General features: G+C 43.4%; 1 protein-coding gene across 1 annotated transcript in view; it reads left to right on the top strand.

Annotated features, from left to right (window-relative positions):
• Positions 1-25,868, top strand: part of MAP3K7 (mitogen-activated protein kinase kinase kinase 7) — a gene marked incomplete in the record, with an annotated part of 2,238,689 nt that overhangs the window by 1,520,354 nt on the left and 692,467 nt on the right. The window contains 1 exon segment of the mRNA XM_044067202.1: positions 19,406-19,568. Within this exon segment, the coding sequence (XP_043923137.1) occupies positions 19,406-19,568 (163 nt within the window).

Genomic DNA, 25,868 nt, shown 5'->3' with positions numbered 1-25,868 from the left:
AGACAATTGTCTTCGGCTCCGTCGTCGGCTCCGTTTTCTTCCATGGAGGAATCTCGGCGCCGGACTTCCCTCGTCGGCTCCGAGAGGGTGAGTGGCATCGGACCCTTGTCCGACCCCCTCTCCTCTCGGTGCTTCGGGCGCTGGTGAGTTCGGCTCCGACATCGGCCTCGAGCCATCACTGTCGGTGCCGAGGGGTCCTTAGCTCCTCGGAGCGGGGACCTCTGGCTCTGCCTGACAGGGGGCTTCGAGGTCATGCGGAGTGTGTTAGAGCCTGGCTCTACTCCACAGTCGGCTCGCTCAGCCCCTCCCTCTATGCTGCCTCAGGGTAAGTCGACTCACTCCCTCATCCCGGCCCGCAGGGAGCCAGCTCCTCAGGAGCCGCCTTTTGGGTTTTCATCCTCTTCCCAGGCCTCTCCTGATTTGGCAGAAGAAGCCCCTCGGAAGAGGAAGTGCAAGAGGAAGCACATTGACTCACCTGAGTCTATCACGTCGGACACAGATCTGGATGATTCTGAGGGTTTCCCCCGTTCCCCTTCTGAAGATGTCTCATTTGCAGACATTCTGGAGATCCTTAAACAGAGGGAAATTGGCCAGCCCTCAACCCTTCAGAGGACGAATCTGTGTATCTTGAGGCATTTGGCTCTCGTCCTTCCACCTCCTGGGTGTCCCCTTGACCCCCTCATGCAGGTGGTCGCTAAAAGGCATGGACGGCTCCTGATTCAGTGGACCCCACTCCCAGGAGACCCTCCAAATTCATCACAGCTCCATCAGACAAGCAATTTTTATCAAAAGGAGTTTCTGTGGATGCTATGGTGGTAGCTGCTGCCACAAAGAAGGAACTGGCTGATCCTTCAGTGCCTGTCCATCCACCTAACAAGGAATCTAGGTCCATGGATAGGTACGGAAGCGGATGTTCTCCTCAGCGACTTTTACCATGCGTCGCTGAATTACCTGTGCCATTTCACTCGTCTTCAAAGGGACTTGGTCAAGGAAGCGAGTGAGATGTTGAAGGACCCTACAGCTGCGGGGTTCCAAGAAAAATGAACACGCAGCTGGCTATCCTTAATTCCATTTCCAACTCCTCCATGCCTCCTCTCTTATGCGGCCGATGGAGCGAGCAGAGCAGGAACAGGGTAGCCTTACGTAGGCACGCCTGGATGCGGCTATGCAACTTTTGGAACCTTTCAAGGCGTCTTTCACGAACTCCCCTTTTGATGGATCATCTCTTTTTGGTCCTCAAGTGAAAGAAACCCTGACTAGGTGCGAGACTGATGGCAAGACCCTTTCTGCCGTCGAGTCCGTTTTCGACTCCTTCTAGGCCTTACCCCAAAGGCCAGAAGGGTGGAAAGATGTGGTTCCGTAAACAATCTCAAGGGACTTCGCCTGGCGACAGAGTCGTTTTCCTACCAGAGGCAGAGGTGGGAATAACAATGGTAGACGTCGCCCTAGGGGCAGGGGGGGTCCGCAGAACCAGGGCAATCGGGAAGCCTTTCCTGACAAGCCCTTTCAGCATCCCTGAGGTGTTGCCCGACTGCCCATCTTCGAGGCAGTCGGGGAAGATTGTCACTGTACCCAGAAGCCTGGCTATCCTTGACACAAGACAAATGGGTACAGTCCATCATTTCGAAGGTTATTCCATCCCTTTCTTCGTTTTCCAAATCAGTCAAAAATCCCTTCCAGATGTTCCACCGGCTCAAAGGGATATAGCAGCATTGGAAATTTCAAAACTGCTTGCAAAAAGAGCTATTCAGCCAGTGCCAGCAGACCAACAAGGATCCGGAATCTACTCAAGGTTCTTTTTAGTTCCAAAGAAAACAGGGGACTGGAGACCAATTTTGGATCTCAGTATCTTGAACAGATCGGTCAAGAAAACAAGATTTCGGATGGTCACGCTGCAATCCATTCTTCCCCTATTGGGAAAAGGAAACTGGATGTGCTCTATAGACCTTCAGGACACGTACTATCACATAAAAATGAACAGACGCTCCAGAAGATTCCTCCGCTTCAGGCTGTTCCTGCACCTGTTCCGGGTGTTTACCAAATGCATGGCAGTGGTAGCTTCTCACCTGAGACGACAAGGATTCCAGGTGTTTCCATATTTGGACGACTGGCTCCTCACAGCTCCCACCAAGCATCTCCTTCTGATGGCCAGAGATTACACTTTTCGCGTCTGTCAAAAACTGGGTATATCAATAAATTGCGAAAAGTCTGTTTTGTCGCCTTGTCGTACTATTACCTACATAGGCGCAAATTTAGATACTGTAAACATGTCTGCAACTCTAACGAACCAAAGGATATCAGACATTCAAAAATTGGTGTCACTTCTTCTCAACAACAACAGAGCCAAAGCCAGGTTAGTTCTAAAGGTGTTGGGAATCATGGCAGCGGCCATACCTCTCCTCCCATTGGCCAGATACCACATGCGGGTCCTTCAGTGGATGCTCTTTTCTCAATGGTCATACCAGGAACTTCCAATGTCTCACACCATTATGATCACGCAAGCGTGCAAAAAGCATCTCACGTGGTGGATGTCTTCCCCAGCTCCTGTTGGTGAGACCGTTTGTTCCACCTCCTCCGGTTGCTACTCTGACAACGGATGCCTCCCTGATCGGGTGGGGGGGGCATTATCAGGGCAGGACAGTCCAGGGCACATGGCAACCAAACGAATGCCACTTGCACATAAATGTTCTGGAGATGAGAGCAGTGCTTTTAGCGTTGCAAGCCCTTCAAGACTCTCTTCCCTTGGGAACGATTGCAATCCAGACAGACAATATGTCTGTAGTGTGGTACATCAACAAACAAGGCGGAACCAGATCATACCCCTGTGTCGAGAAGCACTCAGACTGTGGCAATGGGCGATTTCTTCTCAGCGTTTTCTGATAGCAACGCACATCCCGGAAGTCCAATCACATTGCGGACAAGTTGAGCAGAGCTATTCTCATGCCTCACGAGTGGTCTCTGAAAGACTCTGTAGTGAGAGAGATATTTCTCAAGTGGGGTCAGCCTTGCTGCGATCTTTATGCTACTCCCCAAAACAGCAAGTGCAGAGAATATTTCACTCTATTCCCTTTACCAGGCCAACCCAGCAGGGACGCTAGTCCAAGTTTGGCCCGGGGACTTCTGTATGCATTTCCTCCTTTCCCACTGATCTCTCAAGTAATACAGAAAGCTATCGCTCAGAAGGCCTCATTGATCCTCATTGCTCCTTACTGGCCTCGACAAGTGTGGTTCCCCTTTCTACATCGATTTCTTTTGGGCGACCGTGGAATCTGGACCTAGTTCCAGATCTTTTGATCCATCAGTCGGGTCAGTTTCATCGCTCCCGTCCCTCTCTGAACCTCACTGCTTGGTTCCTACACTTCCAACCGTAGCCAGGCTTCCTCAATTATCTCACTCTGTTAGAGATATTTTGATAGCTTCCCATAAATCTTCCACTCGAAAGATTTATTTGAGTAAGTGGAAACGCTTCTCATATTGGGCACAAGGAAAGGACATAGATCCTTTCACGCATCCATCCAACTAGTCCTTGATTTTCTTGCTGAACTCTTCCATGCAGGTTCATCTCCATCTACTCTTAAGGTTCAATTGGCAGCTATTTCTAATTTCCATGTGGGTATTTCTGAATCTGCCCTAATGTCCCACAAACTCTGCAAAGCCTTTTGAAAGGAGTTTTTCTTCTCAGACCTCCTGTAAGAAATCCTCCTTCTCCTTGGGACCTAAATTTAGTTCTTGCTTCTTTGATTCTTTCCCCTTTCGAACCTGCAGCTTCATGTTCCTTAAAGTTATTATCATGGAAAACTCTCTTTCTGGTGGCTATCACATCAGCTAGAAGAATTTCAGAACTTCAAGCACTCAGTTGTCGTTCTCCTTACCTTGTGTTCCATAAGGACAGAGTTTCCTTACGAACTAACCCATCCCTTTTGCCTAAGGTGGTTTCAACATCAAATCTAAACCAATGCATTGACCTCCTGTCTTTTTCCCGGAGTATTCAAATAGGTCTGAACAAAAATTACACTACCTGGATGTTCATCGTCAATTAAGGTACTACTTGGACAGGACGAAACTATTCAGAAAATCTGATCAGCTGTTTGTCTCCTATGCGGAAAGCAGAAAGGGACTTCCAGTTTCAAAGGTATCTTTATCCAGATGGCTAACATCTCTGATTACCCTTGTTTATGAGATTAGACACCAAAACTGCCTAATAAACCTAAAGCCCATTCCACCAGAGCTTTGGCTACTTCTCTAGCCTTCCAAGACAGACTGCCTATTGACACCATTTGTGCAGCGGCTACTTGGGCTACTCCTCACACTTTTATTTCCCATTATAAGTTGGATTTAGCTTCTAGGCATAGAGCTAATTTTGGTTCCACTGTTCTCAGGAGTCTGTTCCGTTAGGCCACCCGGGACAAGGTGCTAGGGACGGTCCCATCCAGCAAGAATGAAGGCGAGATAGACAACTTAACATATAGAAGTTATGTTCTTACCATAACGTTCCATGTTAGTTGTCTTCTTCTCTTCTTCTTGCGCCCCACCCTCCTCCCCCCTGGCCTGGACAGACCTAGAGGAGTTGTGATCGTGACCTCTCTTTCTACCACCTCTTTCTTAGTCATATGCTATTATGCATATTTTCTTGTTTCAGGATATAGGTCACCCTTTTCTTCCTGCTGTTAGAGGTGGATTCTGTTTCACAGTTATACTGTTTTTGATATAAGCTGGGTTAGCTTACAAACGAGATCTGAGGTAACTCTCGCCTAGCATTGTGGGATATAAGGGGAGCCTCGAGCCGGTGGAACCAACTCTCGAGCTTTTAGAGTGGCCGAGTCGGAGCCGAGGTCGGCTCCGAACCCATCCAGCAAGAAGAAGGCGAGAAGAAGACAACTAACATGGAACGTTATGGTAAGAACATAACTTCTATTTATAGTCAATTGTAGGCCTAATGAGTGCTCAGTACAGTGGAACAATTCCATTCCTGGATCTGGACTTCGTATCTTTGGATATAAGCTTTGCATTGAAAAAGGACTTAAAAAAGTGGGATGTGGTGATTAAAGGACAGTTCATTGTCAGCATAGGTTCTCAGATCCCAAGATTTCAAGATGGGCATCAGTGGAGTAACAGACAGAGGAAAAGCCGAGTAATCCTGATTGCAAGAAAGGGCCCCAGTGTGATAGAAAAAGTGAAAAAAAGAGAATAGTGGTAGACATATGGTAGTAAGGGATTAGTGGCAGGGGAGGAGGGATTACTCTAATTTTTATTTATTATATACCACGTAAAATTACTATTACAAAACTTGGAAAAACTTTTTTAGAATAACTTTAAGCATAGAATATTTTACGTTTGAGGACTGGAACCTGATTTGCAGTAGTGAGAATGTATCGGAGGGCCTAGAAGAGAGATAATATAACAAAAGAGGGTAGATTTCTGAAGAAGTATATGAAAATATTTGATGTTCATCATATTGATCACTGCTGCAGTAGCCTTAGCAATGTAAGTTATATCCTGCATAGGATGCAACAGCCGGCCAGCTTTCAAAACTTCAAGACACCTTCCAAACGTCCAAATCATCAGTTAGCTTCAGCTAAGACAGGGTTGGGCAGCAAGCCTTTCAAAGCTTTCCTGTTTCTGAATAGTACGATCCTCTTAGGCTTTCGAGGATCGACAGCTGGCTAGTGCTGTTCCTTTGCTGGGCAGGTTAATTTCCCTTGGGGATAAACATTCTGTTTTTAAAAAAAGTGTGTTCATTAATACTTCCCTGTTCAGGAAAGTTATTTTTAAGCTAGGAGTTTGTTTTAAAGGATTGTCACTAGACTGTAGTGTACTTTTAAATGAGAGCACACCTTTTTCTTGTCAGTTTAAAAGTTGTTTAAAATAATCGAAAAATATTATTCCTGTGGAGAAATTATTTATTCTAATTATTGGGACTGGCAAAGTGTTTTGAAGTATTTTTAATGTGTTTTGTGTAAAAAAGGTGACTTAATTTTTATAGGCTTTGTTTGCTTGTTTTGCCCAGGAAAGAGGCACAATTTTCAATTTGACCATGGAACAAGTTGCCGGTCCCACGTCCAGTCCTCCTCCCAGCCACAAAGAAAAAAGTTAAGCAGACATTTTCAGCTTTCGCTGAAAATGTGTCGATGTAACATCGCTGTTTTTAGCGTTCGATTTTGCAATATAGACCCCATTACTTGACTGTCTATCCCCAGTTACTATAAATACTGTTCAAACCTCTCTGCTTTACTTCTACAATGATTGCAGATATTTTGATTTAATTTAAAACTTGTATTTCAAATTTTATAGCACAAACACTGCTAAACAAAACAATACAGTCTCACAGTGAAAACAGACTCAGCATGAGCAATAGTATACTTCTCTTCCCTTGAAACTCACATTCATAGGAAATGCACTGAAACCCACATTCATAGGAAATGCATTGAAACCTACATTCATAGGAAATGCATCTGGCAAGTGCAGATTAAGGGCAATTTTGGACTGTTTTCAAACCATGGGCCCCTGCTCACATTTTTAGGACCCTGCATAAATACATGTGTTTTTCTTAATTTACCTTCCTGATTGCATTGTTATATTCCTTGATCAATACACCACCACATGTTAAGGCTGTGTGATGAATTTGTAGTTTTTTAACATTTTTTTTCTAATAAGCAGTGAAACTAAATGTATGAATGAATAAAACTACACATTTAGTCATAAAAGACCACTCACACTGCTGTCATTATAAACCACCAGTATCATTCAATATGCACAAAGCTCCTCATTAGCAGTCTTCAAGAAAAAACTTGATGATTGGATGGGAGATAGGAAATTCACCCAGGGGATCACTTCTGTGGCTCTGCTCAACAGAGGCACAGGAAAATATTTTTCTTGGGTGGCAAAAGCCAGGATACCTTTTTGGCTAGGCTTATATAGGCCCTAGGGCCAATAGCCTAGTTACCTACCTGTGAACCTGTGAACAGCTTTTGCCACCACAGCACTCTAGCAGTTTGCTTCAGCTGCAGGTGAGTGACTCTGCTTTGGTCATTGTTTATTCCTTAGACCACTCACATTTTATCCCAGATCTCACTGGAGTAACACCTACAGCCACTATGGACTGAGGGTTAGCCATGTACTCTGGAGCTGCTGGTGTCTCCTCAGTGGGCAAGGGAGAGCCACTGTTGTCAACTCTGGTAGTGGGAACAGGGAAGACTTCCCCTCGCATACCTCTCAACCTTTTACAGCAAGAAATCTGGACAGAGTCATAAGTAATGCGGGGCAAAGGCCCAAAAATAGCAACAAATTTTGTATATTGCTGTTACCAACTTAGAAATTTGACAGAATAACAGATTTTACATTAACATGGATTTTCTGAAGAGTATGAATTTTGAAACTCAAATGTCTGTCATTATTTTATGACTTTAATCCTCAATGATTTGCCACTGATTTACCAGAAAACTAAAAATTTTTAAGGAGCAGACCAAAAATATGAGTCAAAAAATCTGGATATTCTGCGAAAATCAGGACAGTTGAGAGGTATGCTTCCTTGTTTTGTCAGAATGTTGTGTCTATCCCTGTGGACGCTGCCCCTGCTATTTATAACACTGTTGGCCCCATTGTTTTCTAACAAAAAAAAAATCATAGCACTAAATATGTGTCTACCCTTCTTCAGATTTCCTTAAACAGCAGTGGTTTATTGGGTCTGGCTTGGGGTTTAATTCAGGTTATTGAATCTTGTATGGTGATTTCTAGGGAAAAGTGAGAGAGAGAGAGAGATAGACGTACACACACATTAATAGATTCAGGATTCTGAATCTGGACTGGAAGATGAAGGGACAGATACAGGGATTTCTCCCCAGATTTCTGATTCAGGTTCAGAGGAGAGATGAGTTTCTGATTCTCCTTGTGGGAGTATCTCTTTCTCTGAGACTGTTTCTGGAGTGTGCCAGTGTTTTCAGTGGGAGAACACTAAGGATGTCCTTCAAGGATGCATCTGCAGTCCTTACAAATGGGTTGTCCTGTCGTCAGGCAGCCCTTCGGTCGGCCGGATTCCAAAGTCTGGGTCTGGCCTCGGCTGGTGACGCACTTCACCCGACGTCATAGCTGCAGTTCTTCGGGTATAAAGGCATCAGCCGACGCCATTTTCCTCAGTCTTTCTTGCCGCGTGGCGCCCGAAGCAGAAGCTGTTCGCAAGTGCCGGTCGGTCAGATCCAGAGATTACTACTACCGAATACTACTTCGAAGACTTCTAAAAAGCTAAGTACCCCATTGGGGACTCTTTCTTGCCTCAGCCGATGTCAGAAAAAGTGAGTAACTGTTTAACTTGTGGGAAACAAATACCTCATAAAGATTTCCACTCTTACTGCTTACCTTGTTTAGGCCCAGACCACGACGTAGCAGCTTGTTTAGCCTGTGCTTCTTTCAACCGACGGACACTTAGACGTCGGTCGGAGTTTGCTGAACAGTTTTTCGGCTCAGATTTTGCGTACATAATGCCGTCGGATCCTCCGACTTCACAAGTTATTAAGAAACGCAAAGAAAAGGACCGACACTCGCGGTCCGCGGTTTCGGCCGAAACCGCGGTTAAGCAAACCGCGAGTGTCTCGGTTTCGGCCGAAACCGAGCAAACGGTTCTATCTTCTGCCGAATCCATGACTACTACTGAGGCCCCTTCTAACCTTGTTGAATCGGCCTCTGAAATTCAACCTGCTACTGTGGTTTCACAAGAATTATCGGACACCATCCCTTTGGATGTTTCAACCCCTGCACGTGGTGCTGCTAGGCCGCCTGCAGCCATGTCCATAAAGGCCTTTGCCAGGGCTAAAGCAGCCAAAACTTCTAAATCTGTGCCTGTTAAGCCCCCCTCTCACAGGCCCAGTTCCAGTTCCCAAATGCTCACTCTGGCAGAGGATCTCATCTCTTTAATAAGGGGATCCCAATCTCATCCAGACAGGGCCTCTCAACCTCCTCCAGAAAAGAGACCTAGAGCAGAGCCCCCTGAGCCAGTGTCCTCAGATGATTCTTCTGGATGATACAGACAATACAGACCATCCAGAGGCTCTCTTTTCTACTTATGAAGACTCCGATGCTGAGGAATCGATTCCTTCTGCCTCTCCACCAGAGGAATTTTCCTTTGGGGAAACCTTACATGCCATGAGAGAGCAATTCCAATGGCAGGGACAAGATTTCTCAGATTCAAGGAAAAGGCTTAGGACCTTTTTGCATTTACCACAACATAGGCCTTTAGCTATACCTCCAGTTCTCCCTGTTGTAGATGATGCATTTAATGATGCTTGCACTGCTCCTGACACTTTGCCTCCAGCCCCTGCTAAGCCCGATAGGTTCTACAGGGTCCCGGACACACATCATCATTTATACAAGGCTCCTTTTGCAGATCCGAGACTATCTCCCAGGGGCCTAAGGCAGTAGCCGACCTCAGTTAAAACCCTCTCCCTTCTGAAAGGGAATCCAGGTCCTTAGAGAGATGGGGTAAAAAGTATACACCTCTGCTACTCTCTCAGCTAGGGCATTGAACTGTCAGTTTCATATGATCCAATACCAGGAGTTTATGCTTGATCAGTTAACTAAGAAATTGTCCTCTGATGATTCTTTAGATAAGAAATATGTTCTAGAAATGGTGCATAACATTCAGCAGGTTAGTAACCATTCTTTAAAATGTGGCTATGATGCACTGGAGGCTTCCTTTAGATCAGCCATGACTGGCACAGTTATAAGAAGGCATGCATGGTTGAAAGAACAGGTCTTGCGGATCATGTTAAAGCAAAACTATTAGATGCTCCTATGGATAAGGTCAGTTTATTTGGTTCTCCTGCTCAACAGGTACTGAAGAAAATGGAAGAGAAGGCAAAATCTGTACAAACAGTGAAAGATTTCTTACAGGTTCAGCCTCCAAGGTTTAGCAGGAACTGGCCTTCCAAAATTGGACCTTTCCAGACTCCTCTAAAACTCATAGAGGCAGAAATAGGCATTCAAGAGGCAGAAACCAATCCAGAGGAGGTGCCTACAGGGCCGCCAGTGGCAAGGTAACAACCAGCGAGGCACAGACACAACTACTACCACTGCAACAGGACAATCACAGTGACTTGGCTCTGACACCGCCTACCAGGGAACAAATAGCAGCACCCTTAGGCGGAAAGTTAGCCTTATTTTCAAAAAACTGGCACTACATCACAAGAGACAAGTGGATTTTGCAAACTATAGACCAAGGCTACAGGTTTCATTTCCATACTTTACCAGGAAAAAGAGGAATGCCAAACCTACCACCAAATCAAAAGACAGAAGCTCTAAAACAAATAGCTCAATTAGTAAAGATGAGAGCTGTGGAAAGGGTACCATCTATGGAACAAGGAAAGAGATTTTACTCTAGACTATTCCTGGTACCAAGAAAAGAGAAAAATTGGAGGCCTATTCTCGACCTGTCCGCTTTAAACACATTCATCATTGTTCCAAAATTCAAAATGCTGACCCTACAGCAACTTCTTCCCATGCTGGGCAAGGAGTATTGGCTGGTGACTCTAGATCTCAAGGAGGCATACCTGCACGTCCCCATACGACCAAATTGCAGAAGATACCTCAGATTTCTTGCAGGATCAGAGCATTATCAATTCTCAGCATTGCCCTTTGGCTTATCTACTGCGCCCAGAGTGTTCACGAAATGCCTGGTATTAGTAATCGCTCACTGCAGGCTTCAGGGAATCCAAATATATCCATACCTGGACGACTGCCTGATACAAGCGGACAACAAAAACAAGCTAACAGAAGACTTACAAAGAGTCATTCGCTTACTGCAAGCCCTGGGATATACAGTCAATATAAGAAAATCAAGACTGATACCATCCCAAAGAATAACCTTCTTAGGTGTAGAATTGGACACAGTAAAACAGATGGCATTCCTAACTGCAGAAAAACAAGAACAACTTCCTCTCTACTTCTTGGCATTAACAAAGCAGAACAAACTAACAGCAAGGAAAGTACTGCAGGCCTTGGGCTTCATGGCATCCTGCATAATCCTGGTCCCTCATGCCAGACTGCATATGAGAAAGCTACAGTGGTACCTGAAGAATTTATGGTCTCAACACAGGCACAGCCTAGAAACCGAAATACCACTAATCCCATGCCTGAAACAAGAGTTCCTATGGTGGGCTCAGGCATGCCAGTCAAACCCAGGTTTGCCCTTCCACAGCATTCAACCAAGCCAAACCATCACAACGGACGCCTCAGACCTCGGTTGGGGGCCCACATGCTGGACAAGTGCATACAAGGCTTATGGACTCCAGATCAGCTGCACCTGCACATAAATCAAAAGGAAATGCTGGCAGTCAAACTAGCAATCCAGAATTTCAGACCATTCCTCCAAGAAGGGCAGTTGATGATAAGGACAGACAACACCACAGTCATGTGGTACATCAACAAACAGGGAGGCACTCATTCATACCCTCTATGCCGGATGGCACTGGACCTATGGAATATGGCTCTGAGCTACACATTCAGTTACAAGCAATTTTTGTACCGGGAAAAGAAAACATCCTAGCAGACATATTAAGCAGAACTACCTCGGATGCTCACGAATGGATGCTACACCCGGACATCTTCAAGGTCATCACAAAGAAATGGGGACTGCCACAAATAGACCTATTCGCATCCCCACTCAATCACCAGCTCAAGAAATTCTGCACAAGGACGTACCACCCACTTGCTTGGAAGGTGGACTCTCTATCCTTCAGTTGGAAAGGCCTGACAGCATATGCATTCCCACCTCTTCCTTTGATGCACAAGGTGCTATTGAAAATCAAAGAGGAACGTCCAAGGATCATTCTGATAGCTCCAGACTGGCCAAGACAACATTGGTACCCATTACTGAGGAGCATGTCTCGGGAAAATGTGGACACTACCCTGATTCCTTTGCTGTTAACTCAGAGCTGCTACAACACCCTGCATCCAAACCTGAAAACTCTGCAGCTGACTGCCTGGAACATTACATAAGAGCAACTAACCCAGATTTATCCCAAAGGGTTAAAAACATTATCCTTGAGGCCCGCAGACCCTCAACAAGAAGGAACTATGCAGGAAAATGGAAAAGGTTTCTCATTTGGAGTACTGAAAGGGGAAAAGATGTGTCAAAGGTAGACATTGCCAACATCCTGGAGTATTTGGCAGAGCTTTTCCATACAGGCCTGTCCTATTCCTCCATCAAGATACATGCATCAACTATTTCTGCAGAATACAGCTTTGATCCCCCTGTCTTCTCAAGATCCTCTACTCAGGCAGTTTCTGAGAGGAATTAAAAATGTAAAACCTCATAGGAAACCACCATTACCAGCATGGGACTTGAACTTTGTGCTAGAAAAATTGACACTCCCTCCTTTCGAACCAGCAGCAACAGCAGATCTTCAACACCTATCCTGGAAAACTGCTTTTCTGCTGGCAATTACCTCAGCAAGAAGGGTTTCTGAGCTACAGGCTTTAATGGCAGTACAACCCTTCCTAATCTTCCATCAAGATAGAGTGTCCATGAGAACAAATCCTACATTTATGCCTAAGGTGGTATCCAGAGTGTCTTTAAACCAGGCTATCCACCTACCTACCTTCTTCCCCAATCCACAGAACAGGGGGGAAAGACTGCTGCATACTTTGGATGTACATAGACAGTTGCGCTACTACCTGGACAGAACCAAGGGCAATAGAAAAACTGACCAGCTTCTGGTAGCATATGCAACAGGAAGGGAAGGAAAAGCAATTTCAAAACAGACAATCTCCAAGTGGATAGGAAATTGCATCAGATTCTGTTACTCCTACCATGGAAAACAAACTCCACAGAACATAAGGCCTCATTCTACAAGGGCTACAGCCACTACCACAGCCTTCTTACGAGGAGTGGCTACCAAGGACATTATAGAGGCTGCTACTTGGACCTCTGTGCATACATTTGCCAAGCATTATAACTTACCTTTATACTCTAGATCCCGAGCAGGGTTTGCCACTGCTGTTTTGCAAGGGATCCTAACTACACCATAATTTCTTCTTCCTCCTCCCCTAGTTTGGCTATGGTATTCTACCCATTTGTAAGGACTGCAGATGCATCCTTGAAGGACATAGTACAGTTTTGTACCTACCATAAATGTAGATGTCCGAACAGGAATGCATCTGCAGTCAGGATTACCCACCCTCCTTCCCCTCTGTGGTATTCCTAGGGTATTTGCCCATCTAATAGCTAGCTGGGGGGGGGGGGTCTCTTATGGTGTCTTTGTTTGTATATATGTACATACATGCTTATTTTTTGTATTTGCCTTCTACTTTTTGGAAACATTGGCATTTATCCAAAATTTAGCTATCCAAGAGGGCAACTGGCATCTGGGGCAAGAAACACTGAGGAAAATGGCGTCGGCTGATGCCTTTATACCCAAAGAACTGCAGCTATGATGTCGGGTGAAGTGCGACACCAGCCGAGGCCAGACCCAGACTTTGGAATCCGGCCGACCGAAGGGCTGCCTGACGACAGGACAACCCATTTGTAAGGACTGCAGATGCATTCCTGTTCGGACATTTACATTTATGGTAGGTACAAAACTGTACTTTTCTCAGTCCTTCGCAAAATACTGTGAGTTATTATAGATGGAATATCTAGAACCTTCACCCATTCCTCCCGTTCTGTTAGCACTAGAGGGTGTGTGCGTCACTGCCTGCAAGTATTCCTGATAATTCAGACAGCTGCCCCTAAAAAGGCAGATAGGATGTATATAGTTTCTCAGTTTTTTTAGGTAGTGCCATCAACATAACTGACACCCATTCAGTGCTAGTTGATCTCTGTTTTTACAGTATTTGTGAGTTTCTATCCTATGGCTTGTCTTACATAGGATCATAGGAAATTACTAGGCTATCGACCCGGAGGTCATTTCAAGCCCAATGTAGTACCACAGAAATGTTAGTTAATACCCACAATTGCATTTAGTAATGGCTGCCCATGTGCAGGAGGGTTGTGGGCACTATTCCTGGTAAGAATTTACAGTGCCCCATCCAGTCATCCAGGTTCCTCTTGACCAGTGTCATAGAGGTGCTTTTTTTCACATGAATAGGTAGCGTATTCCAAAGGTGCGCCAATCGCTGGGAGATAAATCTGTCCCTCCAGCATGTCCTATTTAAGTAGCTGGCCATATTTAGATCCTGGAGCGGGTAGCCCTAGTCCTGTTTGATTTACAGATATGCAGCAAGTTCATTAGGTTTGGCTTTGAGATTGCTGTGTAAGTCAGGCATAAGTCTCCCCTAAGAAGAATATACGAAAGACTTTAGTTGGTCTGTGTAAGGCACATGCTGGAGTCCCTTGATCTTCTTAGTTAGAAACCTCTGAAGTCTGTCCAATTGCTGCAAGTGCTTCTTTTGGAAATGGCCAGGGGCAATTACCAGAAGCTTCCTTTCAGCATAGGCTACAACAGCCAGCCTCCTCTATTAAGGTTCATTTATTGGCCATTTTAGCACGTATGTCCATTGGATCCTCCTCTTTCAGTGCATTCTTGTGTCATAATGTTTTTGGAAGGGGTTTTGTGTAAGGGGCCTACAAAAAAAACAGTGGCTTGTCCTTTTGATATTAAATTTGTGTTAGAAAAGCTAACTTGCTGCATTTGAACCAGCTAACCTAGCTGGCTTATGATTCTTAACATAGAAAACAGTTTTACTGATTTTTCTGACCTCTGTAAGAAGAGTATCTGAATTGCAAGCTGTTATGGTGAGTTGACTCTGTCTCATTTTCCACAGACAGGGATTCTTTGAGAAAGTCTTTCTTTTATGCCTAAAGTAGTTTCTGAGTTGCAATAAACCAGACTATCTCCCTGTTTTCTTTCCTGAACCTAAAAATGGGCAAGAGAGGATATTGTATACCTTGGATTTCCAGACAACTCTGGTACTATCTTGACATAGTTGAATCTTTCAGATCTTCGTCTTGGTTGTTAGTTTCTTGAGAGGAAAGAGGAACATCAGTCTGTGTCAAAGCAGATTGTTTCCAAGTAGTTGTATAATAGGTTCATAGGTTCATACTAGGCTATCTGCCCTAGGGCATTTATAAGCCTAGCCAGAGTGTGTTTGGCTTTCACCACCCATTTTCAATTAATTTTGCTATGCCCTTATATATAATAATGGTGTTACCCTTTGTTATACTCACCACAACAAAACTATTCCAGCCAGGTTCAAGGCCATTCTTTGAGTCTTGTATTCATCTTAAAATTTTTGGAAAGAGATGAATTCTAGAAGTATTCTATAAGCAGCAACTCTGTTCTCAGTGCATACTTTTACATGGCATTATAAGCTGGAGTCCTGTAACTCTAGATCAGGCTTTACTAGGGCTGTTCTCGAGGATCCTTCTTCCTCCAGATGTACTAAGCTAGGGTAATCTAGCCATATAGCTTAGGCTATTGCAGCACTGATCAGTAAGATGAACATAGTACAGTTGTGTAAGCAAACATACCATAACAGTAGATGTTCAACTGGTCATTGCTGCAATGCCATTTCCTCCCTCCTGTCTGTGCCAGGGTGCGGACATTTATACTTTGTTGTTCCTAGCATTGACCTTTCAGGTCTCAGCCCCCACATTGGCATGAAAGCTGTGATGGCTTGTTGCCCAAACCTTTCTGTTTAGTCAACTCATTTTGAGCTGACTGACAGTTTGGGAGCATGGAAGGTGCCCTGAAGCTTTGGAAGCTGGGTGGCCTATGCAAGATATAACCTATATAGCTAAGGCAACTGCAGCAGTGATCATTCAATCCTGTACCGTTATGCTAAATTTACTTCTACAATTGTAGTGTATGAAAGATATGAATTGTGTAAATGGAACTGAGAAAGAATTTGCATATTATTCCCAAAAATAGAATATGTGGGTTAGAATGGATAGAAGTTGGATTTTACAGAAGCACATGTATTTTATTGAAAGCTTTTGAGACCTAACCATTTACTATATCAGATCATGTACTAATAAAAACTAAGCTAAAGATGGAGGTTAATGATAAAAAAATGAAACACACTTTCCTATTTGCGTGTTAAAAAGAGAGGACTTTTAAGTGATGGGTAGTGAATATGCGTACAGAGTTATATGGAAAGATATACATTTCTTCAGAATGATAGCTGTTGAGTGGGATAAAATGATAATGTAGTTTAAAATACAGTAGAAGTAAGAGAGTGAGAAAAGAGGTAATTGGGAATTGTTTAGAGGAGTCCATGGGCTAAAGTATTACAGATGAAGAGGAGTCTCACAGAACTAGAAGAGGAACAACTGGTAGAGGGAAAACAGATTTAGGTAACGTGCATGAGTTTGAGGTCTTAAGTAACTGTTTTTTGATGAAGTCTGTAGAGTAAAAACTTTGAGTGATTGCACTGGCAGTAGAAAAAAAAAAAAGAGTTGTAGCTAAACTTGGCCTATAACAAGAAAAATAACCACAGATCTTATAAAGGTATTCGAGAGAATTTAGAAATATTGTATCAAGTATAGGAATGGGGAAGCCAATAAAAGGTACAAATGGAAATATAAAGACTCAAGTATGCCAGAGGTAGAGGAGGATTAGTTAAGACAGGAAGAGATGAGATAAAAGCAGTAATTTATAATCAATCAAAAGTGAAGTCTCCAAGATCAGATGTTCATGTCAGTACTTCTAAGTTAGGATGGAAGTAGGTGAACAATGCAGAAGGTTTTGTGTAACATAATTTTAAATGGGGGGTAGGGGTACCAACATCTTGGATAAAAGCTGTGATTGCTGTCACCCAAAGATTGTAAAGACCCTTCTGATCTGACTTCATGTCGACCCATGTAAGTTTTAATAAAGTATTTGTCTGTAGTAGCTAAGAGAACAGAAGAGTTGTTGCCAAAGTTGATAGAAATGAATCAATGTGGTTTTGTGGGAGGAAAGCAAACGTTTGACAGCATTAAAAGATTAATGATGCTGCAGTGGATACCGAGAGTAAGAAAACAGTATTGTTGGCTTGTCTCGATGCAGGGACAGCATTTAGTAGATTCAGCAGGGATTTTATGACAAGGGCAATGGTAACATTTGCTTTCCCTTGATAGAATAATAAGAGTTAATTTTTATGAAGAGTTAGAGGCATGAATTAGGTTAAATTTTTCATTCTGAGAAGTTGTTTATTTGCTGTATATTTAGTGTTGTTTTCAAGGAAAATGAAGGGTGAGCAAATTCAAAGATATAACTGGTAATAGCACTCAAGAAAAGGTATCATTATTTGCAGATGATATACTCAAATCCATATAAAGGCATGTTGGTGTTATGGAACATTTTGACACATTTCAAGTCTTTTTGGGATTTAAAATAAATGAAGATAAAAATGTCGCTGTATCTGTATTCCCATTCATGAATTGGTTCAGTCATACCCGTCCTTATAGGGACACTATAATATTAAGTATGTAAGTAAATGGATTAAAAAGGATTCCATTATTCCAGCAAAAATATGTGGGAAGAAACTAAAAAGATAACACAAAAAGTGAAATACTAGAAGATCCTGTTTATGGATAGGGGTAGTAATATATGACAGTAAAAATGTTTTAGTCCCCATAGTCTCATATATAGTTCAGTATATTATCAACCAGAAACAAGAGTAGTTGAACAGAGAAGTTGTGTAAGATTTTTATAGAGTTGAAGGAATTTATGTGGGAATGGAGGAGGCAAGTTGATTCTCTCCCTAGAACAAGGTGATTTACAATTACCTGATCTGAATGGATATTTTGGAGCTATACAGTTAATGCTCATAAACATAATGTGAGTAGAATGTTCTAAATCATTGTGGAGAGGGATGATGAAGGTAGGCATTTGAGAATCAGAGAATGGTGAGTATGATTTGGGATGTAAATCCGTAAGAGATTTACCACAAGTAATATATGCATAAAGTAGCAGAAGATATTCCCAAGAAGTAATCCAACATGTGAATGAAAAAAAACACTTTTATCTTTAATGATGACTGCAGGTATGGTTTGGGAAATAGGCACAAGTGACTGGAGTTTACTGGAGGAAATTTGCAAAGGAACCATGGTGTTGTGGGGCAAATAACTAGGGAAGGAAAGAAAGGGTAACAGAGTGGCATGAGGCCAAGCAGAAGTTTGAACCGCAGGTTGGAGATGTTCCTACTAGGCATTGATAGCAGAATATAAGGAAAGAGAAGGGGGTAGGAGAGGGCTAAGTGAAAGACCAGCTGTAGTAGAGTTTTTAGTTGAGTTAGCAACAGAAGCTGCTGTTAAAGGGATAATTAATATGGGATATAAAAGTAAGGGTCAATTAGGTTGGAAAAGATTGGGAAAAGAAAATGGAAAAGCAATATACAAAGGAACAATGGAAGGACATCTGTAATGCTCCCAAGTGTGCTGCAAAGATTATGAGTAAGACTTTTGCATGGAAGTGTTTGCCCAAATATTTTATACCTCATCTCTGTTTTTCCTGGGGTAAGTAACTTAAACTTGGAGGTATGAAGGGACAGAGAAATGTAATTGAGGATATATTTTTCGCAATGTAAGAGTTAGCAAATGTTAAAATCTCTACAGAGTACTTCAGAAATGTTGGGGGAACAGATGATTGTAACTAAGGAAATTATTCTTTTGAAATAGGATACAAGATCTGTGTTGCCTAGACATAGTAAAGCCTTACTGACTTTTTATTGGATGCCCAAAAAAGTAATTATTAGAAAAGAGAAATCAAAGTCTAAACCAGTTGTAACTGAAATATTCAGTGTTGCAGGAGAGGTAAAAAGGATGGGTTCTTTAGAAAAGGGAAATAGCAAGTTTCATAGAAATAAATGGAGTTTGTTGAAACAGTAACATGCAGAATAATCAGGAGAAGGAAGAGTAGAGAAGTTTATGAGAAGGCAGGAGTAGAGGTATGTATGCAGTGCTGAAATGTCTGTCTGTTTGCATGACAGTAATGATGGAAAGTGTTGCTATGGTTTGTTTCCTATTAATGTATATGTACTCATTTTACTATTTGAAATGTAACGAAGATAAAAAAGGCATTCTAGCCATGCCATATGGCAATTCTCAGAAGCTTATTCCTGCTCTAGCAGTTTTGTCAGGTGCTACTGGCTTCAATGCATCACTGAGGAATCTACTATCACTTTTGAGACAGCTCACTTCTAGCAGTAGTAAGCCGTCATCTGTGATTCTCACAATTATAGAAGTTTACTTTAATGTGAATAGTGTTTAGGAAGAAATGGCAACATACTTCCATCCCTTAAAGCATAAAATAGTGGCATGTGGCTGCAGTTTCAGATACTGTCAAAGAACTCATTGCCATGACTCAATATGATGTGATCTAAATTGTATCAGCTTAGGTGCTGTTTGAAGAATTGGCAGAGTTTTGAAGAATTTTAAAATACTGAATTAATAAAATTATGAATTTTTTGTTACAAGATTAGCATTTTTTTTCAGGGTGAACCAGGAAGGCTGAACTTGCCACTGTCACGAGGGAGCAGTGTGGAGAGTCTGTCAGATACACGTGGACGACCACCAGCAGCTCTTTCTGCAGGAGATGGGAAGAGAATGAGTACTGATCTGTCCGAATTAGAAGCCAGAATTATGACAGCTGCTGCAGGTAAAAGTGCTCTGGGGTTGGTAAGCTGAACAGCAGCAGAACACAGGAATAGTTGTGAAAAGCTGTTTCAGGAAATTCTGCTAACAGTTCACTTATGGTTCAACATGTGGTGCAATTTTCCCATGCGGTTGTTGAGGTCTTAAGCATGTTTTCAGGTGTGGCATGGTTTTTTTTTTTTTTTGGTTGTGGAACTTTGTCCTAATTGTGCTTCTCTTGAGTGTTTGATGTGGAGTGGGGATGGCATGAGTAGAAGAGAAACTATTTTCCTATCTGAAATGCTCTTCATTTGACTTTTATAGTAATAGATTTGATCACAACCTAGGTTATAAATCTGAATGCTGGTTGAACAAGTACTTTCTGTTCTATGTCTCCAGCAGTATGTAAGAAAGGTTATTGGCATAAATGATTATGAAGCAGTATGTTTGATACATTTTAGCTGTTTGATTTCCTGTAGTTATATATGATTGGAAACTTTGATTTTTTAAGTACATAATGTTATTCTGTTCTTTGCCTTTCATTGTGTTCATTTAAAAATTACCTTACTTCGTAGTAAAATTTGTGTGATCTTGTGTGATTGTCTTTTATAGGAAGTATTTTATTGAATTTTAAATATAATAGCATGAAAAATAGTCACCCACTCTGGATTCATATAATGTGTTTTGAGGTGATCTTCCTGGAACAACACAGATAATAGATATCCACGTCATCATTTCCTTTACTGAGGAAGGTCCCTTTTTTGCAGCTCCTTTAGGAAGATTGCTTTTCTTGCAATATTTTCTTAGTATAGTAAACATTTTTGCTGGTTGTTTGCTCTGAAAGATTTTAGTCACTGATACTTCTGTAATTTAGAATGTGTTACATCAAAAATAATAATCTGATGTTGTATTTTCTGTCTGTATTCAAACTGTGGGTTATCGGATCTGAGACTGGCCATATACCAAAGACTTCAGTCCACCAAGGTCTACGCACTCTACCCATAATTCCTCACTCCTCAGTACTACACGGATCTTGTTTGCTGCCATTCCTGGATAGCAGCGTGCTTAGTTGCTCTGCCAAAGTGTGTGCTTTTTTTGGCATTTAGAAATATTGAGAGATTTATTTCTAGGTCCTTAACCCTTTTTATTTGTTAACTAATTTATTGTAGCTAGTGTATGTAGTGTTTAGTAAGCAGAATAAGTTTTATTGCCAAGTTTACGTTGTTGACTCACTTTTCGTACCCAGTGTGTTATATTCTTAAAGTTGGTGTTTTAAGCTTGTTGGTTTAGTGTTTTCAGTACAAGACTTAGTGATTCAAGTTTCCTTAATTTTTTTTGTATGTGTTTAGTTAGTGATAGGGATTTTATGTACTATATATGGAAAAGGAATGAGTACTGTTTGTGAGCATACGCTTCCATCACAGGGTGCTCATGACTGTTGCATGTATTGTTTAAGGGCTGCCCATGTAAGGTTTTGGCACCCACACCATTAAAAGAGAGGGGGACCAAGCTGATCTTGAAGGGAATTTTACCAGTGGCATTTCTTCTTTGGCTCCCTCCAGTAAGGGGAACATTTCTGATTAGGGTCACAAGCAGGACTCTAAGGACTGCAAAGCAGCTAAGGGAGACTGAAAACGTTTGGCTCCCTCATCTTCGTCAGGTCCACTGGATCCAAAAGTCCCAAGACTCTCGGCTCCCTGGCAGCTTCAGCTCCATCTTCTACTTCAGCACTTCAGAGTCTATAGCCTTTAGTGCCAGTTGCAGGGAAGGATGCGTCTCCCTCTGAATCCCAAGCTCCTCCTTGCCCAAGGGTGTGCCTTTAGGGAGGATATTTTCACTCTTCTTCCTGTGTACCCCACGGGAGTCCTTGCTGGTGTCATCCCCATCGCTGCCCTGGATCCAAGCTTCTCTGGTTTAGATCCAGTCTTCTGAGCCCTCTTCCAGTAACTGAGCCTCCAAACCATCTTCAGTGGCTTCATCGCTTCAGTCATCCAGGTCAGTGGGAGCTCAAGACCTATGATTCGGAGCCGCTGATGCAGTCCGTTTTACAGGTGCAGATGCCGTTAGGCCTCGTACCCTCAGCTTTGGGCCCTCAACCTAAAACTTTGGCTCCTTTACACTGATTTCTACCCTCAGGCCCAGTGGTTCTGCAGTCATTGGAGCCAGTTGTCCTTCCCCCATTAGGGCCGAATCTGACAACTTTGCTGATTTCTGTTCTGACCTCTACCTTGGTTTCCTTGACTCCAGCTGCATTTGACCTGAGTGAGCCCCGGAAACAAAAACTTTGAGGCAGGGATGTCTAGGTCATGCACATTGATTCCTGTTTTGGAGTTGTCACTCCCACTTGGGACCTCTGCTCAGGATAGCTGTGCTCCAGTCTTGGTGCCTAAGTAGGCTCTAGCAGCCACAGAGTCTAGTACGTCATTGGAATCTTTGAATTCTAGGCACATAAGCTCTGTTTCTGCCTTTGACATTGTGGAGAGTATGTTCTCCTGCCAAAAGGAGTGGTCAGGTACAACCAGTAGCCCCCCCCCCTTAACATCTACACACATGGACATACATCAGTCTGCTCTGGGACTGCTCACCCTGCATGGTGTTTAGTCTGCCCTTCCTTTAGGGCCTGCAGACTCTTCCATCCCCCCGACTCTCCAGGGTGGGAAGTTTCAGGCAAGAGACGGTTCAAGAGGAAGCACCCGGATTCTCTGGAAGAGTCCTTCACTGAGGATAGAAACCTAGAGGAAGGAGAGAGGTCCTCAGAATCCCTTTGCAAGGATAGCTCCTTTGGCAACCATTTGGAGCTGCTTTGCCAGCTCAGGGGCAGGACTGCTAAAGCCCCATCTCAAGAGGAGTTGGTATTTTTGGATGCTTTCATGTTAGGCCCGTCCAAGTCCTGAGTTGGTTCCCCCTCCGCATGCCCCAGAGAGTGTTGAAGGAGCCAGATATGGTGGAACTGATCCCTAAGAAGCAAGAGAAGATTTTAACCTTTCTGGAGTAAGGGTCTGTCCATGTATGCAATTGTGGTGGGGGCTGCAGCCATTAAATAGGACATCTGCGAAGAGAATTCCCATGTTCATCCCCATATAGGTAATCTCAGGCATTGGACAAGTTGGGAAAATGATCCTTTGGCTCAGCCACCTTCACAATGAGTGCATCAAACTATTTCTCTCACTTGACCAGACTTCAGAGTGACATTGTGTTGAATGTGTTAAGGGTAATCGTGACTTTGGAGAGACAGATGTCCACTTTGCAGTCTGTTGCTAACATATGCATGCATCTGCTATCTAATGTGGCTGATGGCACTTCCCAAGCCACTGGTGCCGGCATTGCCATGAGTCACCACACTTGCATGAGGCTGTGTAATTTTGCAGATTGCTTCAAGGCATCCTTTAACACCCTCTATGACAGCTCTTCTGTTTTTAGGCCTAAAGTTAAGAACACTTTTCACCAGACGTGTGCAGGATAGGACAATGCTGTCTGTTGTGGAAGTATGTTTTGCTACCCCTCAAGGGACCTTCTCTCGGAACCCAAAGGGGGGAAAATGTCTCCTCTTTTTTTTTTGGGGGGGGGGCACAATGGGCACCACCCTCATGGCAGGGGAGGTCCACAGAATCAGAGGTTTCATGGCACCTTCTCCAGGAGGCCCTTCCAGTGACCCTGAAGAGTTTACCTGACTCCAGCTCTGGAGACAGTCTGAGGTCATTTGGCTCTACACCTGAAAACTTGGGAGGCCATCCCATCAGACGCATGGTTATTGGGTTGTATCCAGAGGCTATATAGTTCCATTTTTGGAAACTCCCAAGTTTATATCTCTGGCATCTCCCAGACATGCCACCCCATCAGAGAAAGGATGCAGGCATTGAAATTCAAAAGCTGTTAAAAGTCACGTCATCTAAGAGGTCCCACCAGACCAATGCGGATCCAAGGTCTATTCAAGGTTATTTTTTGGTTCCAAAGAAGAACAAGGACCTCAGGCCAGTTTTGGATTTGAGAAGATTGAATTGTTTGTAAAGCAGACCAAATCCCAGATGGTCATGATGTAATTCATCCTGCCACTCTTGAGGAAGGATGACTGGATGTGCTGTATAGGCATCAAGGATGCCTACCATTATATAACGAATTTGAGACTGAGACCTTCCAGGAGGTTTCTACACTTCTGTCTGGAAGCCAGTTATTAGCAATTCCAAGTGCTTCCCTTTTGTTCTAGTACCTTCCCCCTAGCTGTTCACGAAGTGCATGGCAGTCATGGCAGCCTGGGTCAGGCTGCAGTGTTCCAGGTCTTTGCTTACCTGGATGATTGGCTCTTTACCACCTCCAAGAGAGCATCATTAGTCAGAGCCAGTGACACCTTACTTCAGCTGTGTAGCTCCATGGCAAATCACAGTCAGCTAGCAGAACTTTAGCCTTTTTCATGTGTAATCGATTGAGTTGCCAGTTGGACACAGTTTTTATCAGATTGCAAGACTTCCAGTCTTCAGAGTGTTGGCTGTGCAGGGTCTTACTCTTTTGTTGCTCTTTTGCCCAAAACCTCTATCTTATATTTTTTCCAAACTGTTTGGACACATAGCAGCCACCATCTGCTTGTTTCCCCTCGCAGGGTACTACATGAGGGTTGTGCACTTGACATTGATGATGCAGTGGTCTTATCTGACACATCCTGTGGAGTTCCCTGTTGCACTGACAGAGGTCTGTTGGAGTCAGATCAGGTGGTGATTGAGTTTCCATATGAGTCCACCAGGAAACCATTTTTCCCCCTACTTCAGGGCACAGTCACAACAGATGCCTCTCTTTGGTGGGAGACCACATCGAAAGGAGGATCATCCAGGAGACCTGGTCATTTACCAAGGCCAAACTTCACATCATTGTCTTGGAGTTGAGGGTGGCCCTCCTTGCATTGCAGACTTTTCAGGGCATTCCTTCCAAGAGTGTGATTTCAGTTCAGAACGACAACATGTCTGTGGTATTGTATATGAACAAACGGGGGGGGGGGGACTTTATCTTCATTGTCAAGAGGCCTTGAAAGTCTGGCACTGGGCGAATTTGTCTCAGTAGATTCTGGTTGCAATGCACATCCTCAGGAGATCCAGCATATTGGCAGTCAGTTTGAGCAGGAACATTCTCTTTCTGCATGAGTGTACCCTGAATCCGAGAGTTGCCAGTTGGATTTCTCGGCTCTATGGCACCCTATGCTGCGATCTGCTCTCATCGACATCCAGTACCAAGTGCAGCTGCTGTTATGCCTTAGTTCCACCTGAGGAACAGTCACCCAGAGATGTTTTTCTGCATGCTTGGCCCCCAGGCTTCCTGTATGCTTATCTCCTGACCCTACTGATAATAAATTTTCTTTAGAAGGCAGACCATTGCAGAGCAACTGTAATCTTCCTTGCCCCCTTTTAGCCCAGTCAGGTGTGGTTCCCCTTCATTTTGCCTCTTCTGATGTACCATCATTGTGTCCTGGATCCCATTCCGGATCTAATCCTTCACCTGGTGGGTCTGGACACACTCAACCTTTAGACTCTCAAGTTAACCACATGGTTTCTCCAGTTCCTTTAATGGCTCGGAATCCCAAGTTTTCTGATAAAGTGGTGCATATTTTGTCATCTTCACAAAAGTTGTGTATGCAAAGGGTATATGCCAGTAAGTATAAACTTTTATTTATTGGGTTTGGAACCTTTTTCAGCCCATTTGGATGTCATTTTAGGCTTCCCAGCAGAGCTGTTTCACTCTGGTTGTAGTCATTCTACCATTGCGGTGCAATTGGCAGCTATCTACAATTTCCACATTAGTACAGACAAAATTCTGAAGGGTACCTTTCTGTTGCATCCTCCAGTCTGGGACCCTGTCCATCCGTGGGATTTGCCTTTCATTCTTCAGGTTTTGGTTGCACCTCCCTTTGAAACTAAAGCTGTGATTGATTTGAAGTTTTTGTCTTTGAAGTCTTCATTCTTGGTGACAGTTACTTCTGCCAGACAGGCGTCAAGAGTGGCAAGCCATCTTGCCGGGTCTATATTAGAACATCGACTTTTTAAAAGTTGAATGTTCTAATCCTATTCAGCTAACGCTGACAACATCAAACATGCAGAACATCAAATTTTTTCCAAGGGAAAAAATTTGCTGTTCCGACACGCATACACACAACACAAACACACCAAACAAACAGCAATCCACACACATACACCTAAAATCCTACATCAAACCCTACACTAAACTGTACACACACCACTAGCTGTCCACTTACCTTAACCCAAACCCTAACCCTAAGGTCCGTCACTATCGCACTCACCTTACCTGTGCCGTAACCCTAGCTCACCTACCCCGCCCTAATCCT

Source organism: Protopterus annectens, chromosome 1.part0, assembly GCF_019279795.1.
Source record: "Protopterus annectens isolate FY-2018-M chromosome 1.part0, PAN1.0, whole genome shotgun sequence".
Lineage (NCBI taxonomy): Eukaryota > Metazoa > Chordata > Ceratodontiformes > Protopteridae > Protopterus > Protopterus annectens.
The sequence above is the reverse complement of the archived record's forward strand: the minus strand, read 5'-3'. Positions and strand labels throughout refer to the sequence as shown.